The following is a 13732-nucleotide window of genomic DNA, read 5'->3' as shown; positions in this document are numbered from 1 at the left end:
CAGAGTCTCCGCTGGTTACATCAGTAATTAAATGAGAATCTTCCATACAAAACTATTAGTTGCATTTCGGAATCAGGGCTAAGCAAAACAAACAAATAAACAAACAAAAAAATACTGTCTAAAGATAATATAAAACACGGGGAACTAACTCAGTTTGGTTATTATTCTACAATTAATTGTACTACAATTATACTACATACTACACATAAATTGATAAAATGTTCTGCGTGATGACTTTCAATGTCTCCGACAGCGCCTGTAGTCCCATTTAGCAACTTGAAACGTAACATTATAAAAAAAAATCAGGAGTGGGGTGTAACTGGTGTGTTTTATGTCTTACAATAAAACGTGAAAGTATCTTGAGCTTGTGTTAAGCACATACCTTATAAGGGATTTAATCAAAATTCAAAAAACCCATTGACTTAGAGAAGATGGAACCGTAAGTGCTAAAATGCTAACTCGCTTCCCGGTTTTAGCCTACAAAGTTACGTCATAGTTCCCCCACTCTATTGGATGGGCTGGCACTGCTGGAGGCCCCCCAACACTGCACATTTTGCATCTCTCCTTTGTGTGACATTTCAGGTCTTGGAGTATCTACTAATGAGCTGATTATCTGAATCAGGTGTGTTTGATTAAGGTGACATGGAAAACATGCAGTGTGTGTTGTAAATTAATAAAACTGTGCTAGGGAATTTATTTGTATTTTATTAAATTTTCATTTCTGATAAAGTGAGATCAGAGAATGAGGTTGTTTATATTGTAAAATACTTGAGCAGTTAATTACAGGTTGACATTTTTTAATCATATATTAATTTAGATCTTATAGTAGCATTAAAACATTCACAGTACTGTATTTGATATACTGTACTCACTTGCATTATATTTCTGTCAGCTAGATGTCATTGTTTTGGAAATATCACACAAGAACAATAAACATACCAAGTTCCTCTCTGGTATATAGAAATTGATATGGTACTCCTGTCATATTTAGCTGTTTAAATATTTTGTTAATGCCACACAAAAACAACACTAAAACCACATGTGGCATCTAATGGTGAATTCTTGTAATACTGTACAGCAGAAAGTGGCATAGAAAAGATCAGAAAGTCATAGCTCTGCTCATTTATGTTGTACTGCTTGCTGCAGTACAAAATGATTACAACAGAACATTTTGACCTGTGTATCTTTAACACTTATTTCACTACAGTTTTGAAGTTAATTACATTTAGGGAGAAACCCCAAACGGGAGAAATCGAAAGTAAATCTGTAATCTGATACGAAAGTGAACACAGAGATTCTGCAGAGAGAACAAAATTATATAGTTTCTCAAATCGTCTAGTCTTGTATAAATAGCTTACCTTGTGTTTCTGGAGTTTGTTCTGATGACGACATTACTCAGATTCTTCTAAAATTCCGGTGGGGTTTTTTTTTCTACAGGGAATCCATTAGTGCGCGAACAAGTCACGTGTCCACAAAGCAATAGGCGTGTTATGCGGCGCAGTAGAGACAGATCGGTGAGAGTTGCCTATGGCAAGCCGTTTTAGCTTAAAACATCCCCAGCGTTCCTAGTCGTAATTGCATTTTTACTAGTAAGAATTGAATTAGAGAGTTCTGTAATTAAATTCTTACAAGTAACAATGCCCATTAGAGAGCTCTCTAAATCAGTGTTTACTGTATTATAAGTGCCAACCTTCAGAATTAAATAAACAAAGTATTTGTGATGACCCGAAGCTGACACAAAGTTTTTGAAGAAATTTTTGCTATTTTTAGAGTAAAACACTGGTGTTTATCGTATATTATAGTATCTATTTTGTAAAAATAGACTTTGATTCCCAAACTTACTCAAGTACGGCTGCTGCTGTCACCGGAAAAACTTTTACCCTGCAAGCGGCAATCCGGAAGCCATAAACACGGAAGTGTGAAAAAGGCTAATTAACAATGTTTAACTTGTTAAAATTTGATTTTAAGATGCTAAAACTTACGAAATAGTAACATTTATCTGGTCTGCATCCTAAACCAACAATTTTTTGTGGTCTTGATAAAATATATTTTTTTTATATAATATCTAATTTAATAATTAGCTATCCTCAGTTATGTGAAAACAAGTGTAAACGCCTACAGTTGATTCTACATGTTATTTTGTTTTACATATTTTGAATGCGCAGACTGCTTCCTCATTTCATGCTTCAAATCTCAGATCAATATCAGTGGATTTGCTCCGCCTTCCAAGACTCTTGAAAGTGATGGAACGAGTGAAATTGAAAGCATTCATCTCCGTACATCTGTCAGACCTGCTGTAAGAAACGCAAGACACCAGCAAGTGCAGCTTAACACATCTTCTTCAGACAGGTGAGATTAACAACTACTGAACACATTTTTACCCTTTATTATAAAAAATTATTATTATTCGCAAGATTCTGTTATATTTTTGCAGATGTATGTGCTCATAAGTTATAACATGCCAGGTTGCAGAGACAACATAGACGATAGTCAGAGATAAACATACATGAATTCATGCAATCAAAGAACCACTTTGAAGCAAATATGATTTGAAAGTTTAAAAGAAAGCATGAAAGTTGGATAGTCATAATTTGAAAATTGATAAACATTATTGTTCTTATTATATCTGTTGAGTCTAAACATGTACAGTCTGTAAAGTATGAACATGGATTCTGCCTAGCAACAACTTACCTTACATACTACCATAGGCATACTCATATGACACACCAACTGATCATTGCACACTGCAAATTTAACTCTTACATAAATTAAGAATAATTTCCCCAGAATATTTTTCAAAGCCTTTCTTTATCCTGCATCTAATTAGAAACTACTATTACCATTTTTGACCATGTGTAGCCTTTTTTTTCTTTCTTTTTTTCACCATGTTAATTTTATTTCTAGGCTACAAAATAAAAATGGGGGAAACGAGCATAAAACCAAATGTGTGTTTAAATTTGGTGTTACTGGGAAAAACTGGATCTGGGAAGAGTTCATCAGGAAACACAATACTGGGACGACAAGCTTTCAAATCAGAGAAAAGCTCCACTGCTGTTACAAAAGATGTAGCTGTGGGAGTCGGTGAAGTTTGTGGATTACCGATCACTGTTTATGATACACCAGGATTTTCTGGTCCAAAGCTGAGTGAGGAAGAGCTTTGGAAATATGAAGAAGTTCTTCAGAAATGTGAATCAGGCCTGTGTGCCTTTTTGCTGGTTCTCCAGCCTGGCAGATTTACTGAAGAAGAGAAAGAAACTTTTGAGAAGATTGAGGAGCTGCTGGGAGCAAAGCGCATCCAAAACACCTGGATTCTCTTCACCAGAGGAGATGAACTGGAGGAAGAAAACAAGACCATAAATGAATTCATCTATGAATATGAATACTTCAGGAGACTTGTTGAAAAATATGAGGGCAGATGGCAGATATTCAACAACAAAACCGAAGAAAGTGATGACCAAGTAAATTTTCTGTTCTCTAAAATTTGGCAGAGGAAAATAGAGAAATGTGAGTATATTTGAACTAAATTTAAAGGGGATGTTTTATCCATTGATCACATTAGTGATGCAGGAATTTATCTTCCTTCAGCTTTTTATTTTATTTAGCATTTAACTTTCAGATATCTAGTATATTAATATAGGTACACAATGGCACAGTATTTAAAATTAATGTTGCTTTAAAAAGTGTGTGAGTGATTCTGTGATCTGTTTGCTTTTATTTTTTATACAGTGTCAAAAAGTGGACTGAAAAGAATTTCTGTCAACAACCAGGATATTCCTGTCGAAAGTCACTTCTCCAGAAGAATTGTGTTTCTGGGTAAAAGTGGTTTAGGAAAGAGTGCAGCTGGAAATATTATACTGGAACAGGAAGCGTTTGAATCTTCACTAAGCACAAATTCAGTAACCTCAAGGTGCTTGGAGAGGCAAGCCACTATTTCAGGCAGATCTGTGTCTGTAATTGACACTCCTGGATTCTTTGACACATCGTTAGAACCTGAGGAGTTAATGATAGAGATAGCAAGGAGTGTTTATTTATCCAGCCCTGGACCGCACGCTTTTCTCATTTTTTTCAGAGTAAATGACAGATTCACTGAGCAGGAGCAGCAGATTCCTCAAATGATTGAGATGTTGTTTGGTGAAGAAGTGTTAAAATACTCCATCATTCTCTTCACTCATGGAGATCAGCTAGAAGGAAGGTCCATAGAGGAACTCATTGAGGAGAACAGTAGATTAAGACGTCTAGTTGATCAGTGTGGGGGCAGATATCACGTCTTTAACAACAGAGATTTGAATAACAGAGAACAGGTTGAAGAACTAATGCAGAAGATTGACACAATGATAGAGAAAAATGGAGGAGGATACTACAGTAACGAGATGTTTGAAGATGCTAAGAAATTTAGACAAGAGGAAGAAGAGATGAGACGGAAAGAGGAAGAGCAGAGAAAACTACAAGAGGAGAAACAAAGACAAGAGGAGAAAAAAAGAGCAGAGATAGAAGCTCAACAAAAAAAGAGGTCTGAACAGGAAAACGTTAATGAGGGGATACAGAGAGAGCAAGATGAGATGAGAGAGAGAGAGACAGAAAATGGTGGCATCAACTGCACCAATAATGATTTGCAGGAGGCACAAAGAGAAGCCCAGCAAAGACCTGAACTGCAAGTAGTTAAACTAGACACCAGAGAAAGGGCAGAGGAACCTGATAATAAATCAGAAACTGGATTTTGCAAGTATCTATATTCCTTTTTAAAGAAGTATTTAAAGAAAATGACCATGGCGATATTCATGATGCTGATGAGGGGTTATGCAACTTTAAGGAAGTTTTGTGAAAAAAAGAAGTAGTATCACTGAGAGGCACACTGGGGTGTAGAATTCTGAAAGCACTAGTGATTATCAGTGAGCATATTTCTTAAAATATTTCATTAGCATGATTATTTGACTGCATCAAATCTTAAGCTTTTTACATTACATGATCAATATCTCAAATTTACTTTATTTTCAAGTATGAACTACTTAAAAACGTGTGAAATGTGTGTATTGCTTTATGATTATAAATAAAATTGGTTAGTGTTTTACTTATATTAAGCAGTTGGTAGTGAAATAGATTACTGTAGGTCATGGTGTGAGCAATGGTAAGGTAATGGGTTCAATTCCTAGAGAAAGCAAGATCAAACGTCTAATGCAATGTACACGTCTGCAAAATGCATAAATGCAAATGTAAATGCATTCTATATTATAAAATGCCAGTGATTTTGCTGAAAGACATTTACAATTTTTCAACTTTCAGTAATATTTACTTTTGATTTGATTATGATTATGAGTTAAATTCATAATGTGCTGTATTAATCATTGCACAATAAACTTAACATGAACACACTGTGCATCATATTGGAGTGTTTATTGTTTGGGTATGTGTATCTTATTATTTAAATGCTTTTTCATGTATGTTAAGTTCTTAACAGTGTTAAAGAGTTGAACATGGCCAAAGTTTCAAACAAACAATTTGGCATATAACAGAGTATTTCTGTGCCAAATACACACTTCTGTTTTTTTTTTTTTTTTTACAAGTTTCGGAAAGTTTTTTTTTAATCATGGCTCTTCGTGACGTCCTGAAGGGTGGAACTCCTTGTATAGGCATTTCTCCCGGAAGAGCGCCACCATCGACGCGCTTCATTCGGCTACACGGGTCTCACTCGGAAAGTATGTCTCTAAAGAAGTGTGGTTCTGGTTGAAGGCAAAAATAACCTTGCTCAGCTTCCCAAAGAACCCAGCGTTACATGAACAGTAGATGCAGTTTGTTGTTCCAGGAAAAAAAAAAGAAGGAGTTTTGCAAGTGTGTTTGTTGACAAAACATTGTTTTATGAACAAGGCCCAGTTAGACGCTGGATTTACACATCGTTTGATACGGAAAGATGGAGAGGTCCCAGCTAGAAAAGATACCGTTCATGATTCAGAACTGCAGCTGGGAAGTGAAACGACAGCAAATGTATGCGTTTTGTTGGCAATCGGCGAGTGGCTGCTCGTCAATCTTTAGCTCAGCCCACAGCGCGCCTCCAGGAGCTCGGCTGTTTTCGGAGAGAATCGTAAAGCTGTATGATAAAACCAAAGACTTTTTGGAGATATGAAGGATGTAGTACTACTCTATAGGTACTCAAGATTACCATGAGATTGGGTGAAACTGTGTGTTATGCCCCCTTTAATTACTGTATGTAAAAGTAACAAAAAATCCTTAAGATTTAAAAAACAAAAACACACACACAGGCACCTACAGATCTGGCCATTAAAAATGCGTCTATTTTCACACGGCAGCCTGCAATTCGGCACACGAGGCCACGCGTCGGCCTGCAGGGGCTTTTTCTGATTTTTTTAAAACGTTGTTGCGCTTCATATAATATCCACCAGGTGGCGCAAGGAACAACATTCTGTGGCCAAACCCTGCACAAAGAGGGCTATTTGGACAGTATTTGTTATGTCTGTTGTTTCAATATCTGTCGCCATAATCGGTAATTCATTCTGTATGTAACGGCAAAGTATTTATAATTTCGTTTCCTTTTTATTAAGTTAATTTAGAAAAAAAAAAAAAATGGAGCATTTTTGTTCATTAAACGTAAGCTTTTTGTTTCTTAAAGACCAAGCGGCAGACAGTGAGTTGACCTACTCTGTGTTTCAATTTGCCTTCTCAAATCACGAATTGGCTAAAATAAAATCCATAGATGTAAAATAAAAGATATAAATAATAATAGATATAAATATGCGCTATTAGGTGCATATCCAATCGTTTGTGCGAGAGTGCAAAACACATTTTTAGGACATGAAGGCTCAAGCTCGATCAGTTACATTTTTTTCAGTGGAAAATATTTAACCGTTATTTTTTGTCAGACATGATAAATAAATATGTAGAAAGACTTAAATTACTACTCAACGAAAAAAACAAATAGAAAACAAAAACTGTTTTTATTATGTAGCTAGTCCGTAGAGATGCATTTCTCTCTAAAGGCGCGAGTCCAACAAGGATATGAGGAGGACTGTTAACTGCATCATCACTGACTCAGAAAACAGTAGTTTCTAAATAAATAATTAAAATATCTCCTTACTATTAGACAGTCATCGTATTTACTTTTGCCAGTGTTTTGTGGCAAGCTTTAAACACGGAACCCTTCCAAGCTGTGCTGAACGTGCGCTCAATGCTGTTAATAGACAAATTAATAGACAAATCATTGAAGAGTGAATTATTCACGTAGTTTCATTTGGAAATAATTTAATCTTCACATAAAATAGGCCTACATTCCTTCTATTAACTGAAAGTCTTTTTTCTGTGTTTGTATTAATATTTTTAGAATTATCATTATTATTACTATTACTAATATTATTTTTATTAGCCTGTTATTTTTGTATATATTTTTATTTTCGTTTATATTCGTTTCCCCCCCCTTAATTTGGCTCACTTTACTTAACGTTCATGAAAATGATTCTGTAAATGCTTGACGTATGCTATATGAATGATTTTTACTGGAATGTAGTTTAAAGGTTGAATTGAACATATATTTTATTTTGTTTCGTCTAATTAATAGACTAGACTATATAAATACTAAACTGTTTTACTGAGGAATGAATCATTCACGTAGTTTCATTTGTAAATGAAAACATGCTCATTTATCGTCACACACGGGGATAAATACAATCAAAAAGTCAAAACTTTATTGGCATAATTGTCAGGCGTTAAAAATAAATACCCCTAACCAGTTATTTAAATAATAATAACCTAATAATAATAATAATAATAATAATAAATAATAATAAGTGAATTAGAGCTATCTACTTTTTTCTTTATTGTGAATTGCTTAACCTAAATAACTTTCTGTATATGCTATTTGCCATATATTTAGCAAATATTGTAAACGACAATTATGCCAATAAAGTTTTGACTTTATGATTGTATTAATGCCCGTGTGTGACCATACGATTTACAAATGGAACGTGAATGATTCACTCGACAATGAAACACTATATAGGTTATAATTAGACTAAAAAAATGAATATATATATATATTCACAATATATATATGTTAAATTCAACCTATACACTGCATTCCAGTAAAAATCCCAGCCATATAGCATAATCAAAGCTTTAATGGCATGTCAACATTTATCATTTAGATTCAGAATGTTAAGAGATCGAAATTAAGGGGGAAATAATGAATATAAACGAATAATAAATTTATTACAGAAAAAAAGAGGATCAATTAATGGATAAGACTTTAGGATGCATAAAATGTTTCTTGCAGGGCTATTTAATTTGAAGTACTTTATGTAATATTTATTCAGGATAAATTTTTGAATGCTGTCTACATCGCGCACAGACAGCATTCGCATATACAGCATTGCCTATTGTTAATATAATAACTTAATATTGCATTCATTTCTATAACAATTAATTTAATCATTTCTTAACTCAAAATAAAAAAATATTAATAAACCTATCTCTGATAATCCTGGGTTATGGTCACGCAGGTTTGTTTATGCATTAAACATAAGGATTTCGTTACCTCGACAAAATGATCTTGTGGCCACGACATAATATGATGTTCCCACGAGTTAATATGACATTCCCAAGAATTAATATCTCGTGGCAACGACAAAAAGTAATATGACGTTCCCACGAGTTCATATGTCGTGGCCACGACAAACATAAGAGAACCGAAGGTATCCCCTCCAGGTTACCGTACAAAAGAGTCTTTGCAGCGATGTTTGCTGCCGCTCCAGTCCAGTGCGTTACATGACTGCCCCCTACTGATCATGTCTTTCCTGTGTCAGAGCATTTTCTAGGATCCCTCACAATACACCAGCATCACACGTGACCACTTTACTTCCCGCGCGCATTTTAAATGGCCAGATCTGTAACTAGCACATCATTTACTGAAACTTAAGCTTAATCATTAAATTCTGTGCTTTAAATGTCCAGTCTGTAGGATGAGCCAGTGTTTGTTTGTCTGTTGTGGGCTACCTTAGGAACATGGCGGCTTTCGTGAAAGGGGACTATATTTAGATAAGAAACTGCCCATTCCAAAGTAATTAAAGCACAGCATTTTTATTTTCAGGATTGTATGTTATCCCCTAAATGTTACTCAATGGATCTCTGAGTTTCCCGTTTGTAAATCTAAATTGAAATTTTCACATACTTCAATTATCTTTTTTAACATTCATCAAAAAAAAATTTGGGGTGCAGTATATATATTTTTTGTATTTATTGAAGAGTGCTGTCTCAAACCTCGACACCTGTACCTCCTGTCCTTCTAGACAGCAGCAAGCTTCGCCACCGCCTTCAAAGGAAGCTGGCAGAAGACAAAAGGCTCCTTCTTCAAGAGATAGAGAAATACAATGGTCTTGTACTAGACTCTGCCACTAACATTGATGTAGCTGTGGCGGAGCATTCCCTGACTGGAGAGAGCACTGGGTCTCAAATATGGCCGTGGGAGGTTCATAGCAATGGTAGGTCAGTTTTTGACATTAGATGCTTCACAAAAAAATTTTAAGTTCTACTTTATAGAGTACACTGAACGAAGACATGCATGTAACGTATTGAGTGTTGTAATTTTAGTTTGATTTTGAAAAGTACGTTTGTAGTTACAAAACATTTCGAAGCTATTATGCTCATAAATAGATTGTCTCATGAATACATATAACTGTTTTTGATTCTTAGCAAACATTTCAGTGAAGAAAAACTGCATGACCAAGTGATGTTGACAATGAGACTGCAAGAGGAAAAAACATTTTGGTGTTTGAGATGGCACAACACTGCACGTGGTTGTAGAGCCTGGCAGTGGTTATACAAGATAATTGAGGAGGGTAAATGGGGGGGGGGGTGTTATTGGCAGCAGCTGAAAGTAACTAATAAAGTAACTTGTAATCCAACTTAGTTACTTTTAAAATAAAGTAATCAGTAAAGAAATTAAGTTACTTTTGAAAGGAGTAATCAGTAGTCAGTAATTCGATTACTATTTTAAAGTAACTGTGGCAACACTGCTCATAATGGACCACACACATAGGTCACATATGTGCTGAGGGCCAGGTGAAGTGCAGCAGCCAGAGCGAACCATCTCCTCTTCACCTTGAATGGTATGAAACTGGTACACAACACTGCAGTAAAAAGTATGGACGTTGTGTCCGTGACGTCACCCGTAGGTTCTGAAAAGCAATTTTGAAAGCTCATAGTGGGCGGGATTCGGCCGTCACCATCTTGGTATCATGTCGTTCCTGGATAATCAAAAAATTGCCCTGCTGAAAAAAAAAATAGATAAAACCAGCCTAGGCTAGTTGGCTGGTCAGCAGGCTGGTTTCAGAGGGGTTTTGGTCACTTTTCCAGGCTGGTCAGGCTGGTAAACCACCAGCTAAAACAGCTATTTCCAGTTTAAACCAGCTGAGACCAGCCTAGTCTGGTTTTGCTGGTTTTACATACATTCTAATTCATAAACATCTTAAAGACATCTAATAGATAGGAAACGTCTAATAGACGTATTGCAGATGAGCAAACTACGTCTTACGGATGTAAATGCAGACGTCAAATAGACATCTCTGAGATGTATGTGTGCTATCAGGGTAACGACTTAAATTTAAAAACTTATTTTGGGGTATTTATTTATTTATTTATTTTTAAGTATGACATAGGCTGTTTTTTATTATTTAAAATTAACTAGTACTACAATGTGTGGGACAGCAAATGTTCTTTAATTCATGCAGGCTAATTTGTTACATAAAATCATACAGTCTATAGCGAGCACATGCATTCATTTTTTCTCATATAAACTATTTGAATTGATTGTTGGTTTAATTTTTATCATTATTTTAGGAGTAGAAATGGCATTACCAAGTATCTCAGCCACCACAGAGGCCAAAAGTAAGTACAACTAACTGTTAACATAAAAAAGTAAAGCTTCTAAATCAAGAATGATATAAGCAAACTTAAGTTTTATTAGTTATTTGTTTTCCTAGCTATATTCAATCCTCCCGGAAGCAACAACAACTGCATACCTCTATTATTATGAAGGTTTTATCTATTATGGTTTAATCTGTAATTTTAAAAAAGTGCATCTACATCACCATTTTAAAACAGCTCCATAAAGGTTTCTATTTTAAGCATGCCGGCTTTCCTTAACAAGACCTTTGAATCCTGGGGCATTTCAGTGTTTAATGTACATTAGAGCTCATCACTTCAAAATGAAGTACCGATAAACATGGCAATGAAAACGGTGTGCTTAAAAATCAGTGGATGGAAAACGTCTCGGGTTACGTATGTAACCTTAGTTCCCTGAGGACAGGGAACGAGACGCTGCATCCTGGTTCAGGACACTATGGGAACTGCCTTCGGCATGAACGGTTCTGAAACAAGGTATAGAACAACGACAGTGAACTTGACACTGGCCGGCGCCAGCCTGTGACATCATCAGGTGCCTGAGAGCACAACACCATCTTTTTGTCGGACGGAGGTCTGTGCAGGGCCCGAGGCATGGCCCTGAGACGCAGCGTCTCGTTCCCTGTCCTCAGGGAACTAAGGTTACATACGTAACCCGAGACGTTCCCTTCCGGAGGGAACTCTACACTGCGTCCTGGTTCAGGACACTGTGGGAACGCTTATACCAACCGCCGCCATGCCGAGGGATAGGTGATCAAACTGACTGAATGAGGAGTCAAGAAGGAAATCACCCCTGCATCAGCGAGAGTCGCTGGGGCCCAGTGACCTGCCACGGCTAGCCCGGCTACCTGTGCACGTAACTCTCAAGCGTGGAGGCCTAGAGGAAGCCTACTACACTTAGCTCTCTAAGTGAAGGAGCTCATAAACGCCCTGACCATAAGGGGCGGAGTTTAGGGAATGGAGGTCTCGGCAGGGCGAACGCCTGCTCTAGGGACCTGACAACATTCAGTGCTACAGGTATAGATGGGGAAGCGGAGCTTCTGGAAAATGGAGGCTTCATAAAAGACTCTCTAAAAGAGAGGAAGCCTGACAACATTCAATCCACTAGCTCTTAGGAGTGGAGGTCTCAAAATAACCCTCCAGTGAGGGGAGACCTGGCTACACTCACGCTTGAAGGTACTGAAAGCGGAGCTTCTGGAGAATGGAGGCTTCATAAAAGACTCTCTGAAAAGAGAGGAAACCTGACAACATTCCATCCACTAGCTCTTAGGAGTGGAGGTCTCAAATAACCCTGCCGTGAGGGGAGACCTGGCTACACTCACGCCTAGAAGTACTGGAGGCGGAGCCTCTGGAGAACGAAGGCTTCACAGAAGACTCTAAAAAGAGAGGAAACCTGACAACGTTCAGTCCACCAGCTCATAGGAGTGGAGGTCTCACTAGCCCTTCAGTGAGGGGAGACCTGGCTACACTCACGCCCGGAGGAAAAAGCCTATACTCGACACTGGGGGTATTCAGTGAGGCTGCATAGCCTATGCAACCCGAACTACCCGAGTGGAGCTTCTGCTCAGAGGGAATCTACAGAGTGGAGGTCTCATGACCTAACTACACTAGACACTGACGATGGCGTGTGAGGCTGAATAGCCTGTGCAGCAGGCCTGTCTAAGTGGAGATTTCCCGAGGAGTGGAGGCTTCGCCGAAAGGAAGCCTGGCAACACTCTGTGCCTTCCAGGGTGCAACTCTAAGAATGGAGGTGCCGTGGCGCCTCTACACTCAAAACCTGGGGGTAGTCATTGAGGCTGAATAGCCTGTGCTGCAGAACTACCTGAGTGGAGTTTCTGCAAAGTGGTGGCTTTGGTAAGAAAGAAGCCTGGTACCACTCTGCACCCAGCAGAGGACGACTCTAAGGATGGAGGTCAGTGACCTATCTACACCCAACACCAGAGGTGGTCCGCGAGGCTGAATAGCCTGTGCAGTCGGACCGCCTATTTCTAGTGAGCCTCTGGAGGTAACGAAGGACTCTGAGCAATGTTCTGCGAGCAGCAGAAGGACTCTAAGAGTGGAGGTCCCAAGACCTACTACACTTCAACACTGCAGGCGTTCATCGAAGCTGAACAGCCAAAACGACAGTACTGCCTGAGTGGAGTCTGGAGAGTGGAGGCTTTCTAAAGAGGGAGCCTAACACACCTCCGTGCTTAGCAAGGAAGAACTCTGAGAGTGGAGGTCTCAAGACCTAGCTACACTCTAGCCTTGAAGGTCATCCGCGAGGCTGACTAGCCTGTGCGACAGAAATACCTTCATTTTGGAGCTCTTCTGGAGAGTGAGGCCTGAGGAGGCCCGACACTCGATCCTGCTAGCAGCGCTATCTGGATTGGAGCTGGAAAACTAAAAGGTTTTTGAGAAAAACCAGCTCAGAGAATGGACACGGAGGAACCCTGCGTGGTCCATGGGAGAAAGGAACCTGCCTTTACGGGAGGGACCTTACCATGAGTATGGATTTTAGTGAAGTGCCTGAACAGTGCACTTACCACTCACATGGATTTTAGAGAATGCCCAAAGACTTCGTGTGAGCAAACACCACAAATGTGGTTTTGAGTAGGTGTCCTGAGCATAGCGAGGATCACCAGATTTGCAGTCTCTAGGCGATAGCGGAGCCTGAAAGCGGAGCTTCTGGAGAGGGGAGGCTTCAGCAGAATGACTCTCTAAGCGAGAGGAGGCCTACGACGCTCTCCCTAGGAAACTCTTCAGAGTGGAGGCCTCAGGTAAAACGCTCTAGGCGAGGGGAGGCCTGACACGGGAGGAACCTTACCATAAGTATGGATTTTAGTGAAGT

General features: G+C 38.4%; 1 protein-coding gene across 1 annotated transcript; it reads left to right on the top strand.

Moving 5' to 3' along the window:
- The first annotated feature begins 2918 nt into the window (after nt 1–2918).
- On the top strand, nt 2919–9731 carry LOC141342688 (GTPase IMAP family member 8-like). The gene is made up of 4 exons (XM_073847192.1): nt 2919–3504; nt 3727–4719; nt 9291–9482; nt 9694–9731. Exons 1-4 carry the CDS (start codon nt 2919–2921, stop codon nt 9729–9731), a joined length of 1809 nt encoding a protein of 602 aa, XP_073703293.1.
- Nucleotides 9732–13732: the final 4001 nt, after the last annotated feature.

Source organism: Garra rufa, chromosome 1 (assembly GCF_049309525.1).
Source record: "Garra rufa chromosome 1, GarRuf1.0, whole genome shotgun sequence".
Classification (NCBI taxonomy): Eukaryota; Metazoa; Chordata; class Actinopteri; order Cypriniformes; family Cyprinidae; genus Garra; species Garra rufa.
This window is presented reverse-complemented; position numbering and strand designations above follow the sequence as displayed.

Coding starts and splice junctions, on each gene's coding strand:
- LOC141342688 (XM_073847192.1), top strand. CDS start 2,919: ATGGGGGAAACGAGCATAAAACCAAATGTGTGTTTAAATTTGGTGTTA. Junction 3,505..3,726: donor GCAGAGGAAAATAGAGAAAT/GTGAGTATATTT, acceptor TTTTTTATACAG/TGTCAAAAAGTGGACTGAAA. Junction 9,483..9,693: donor GTGGGAGGTTCATAGCAATG/GTAGGTCAGTTT, acceptor TTTGATTCTTAG/CAAACATTTCAGTGAAGAAA.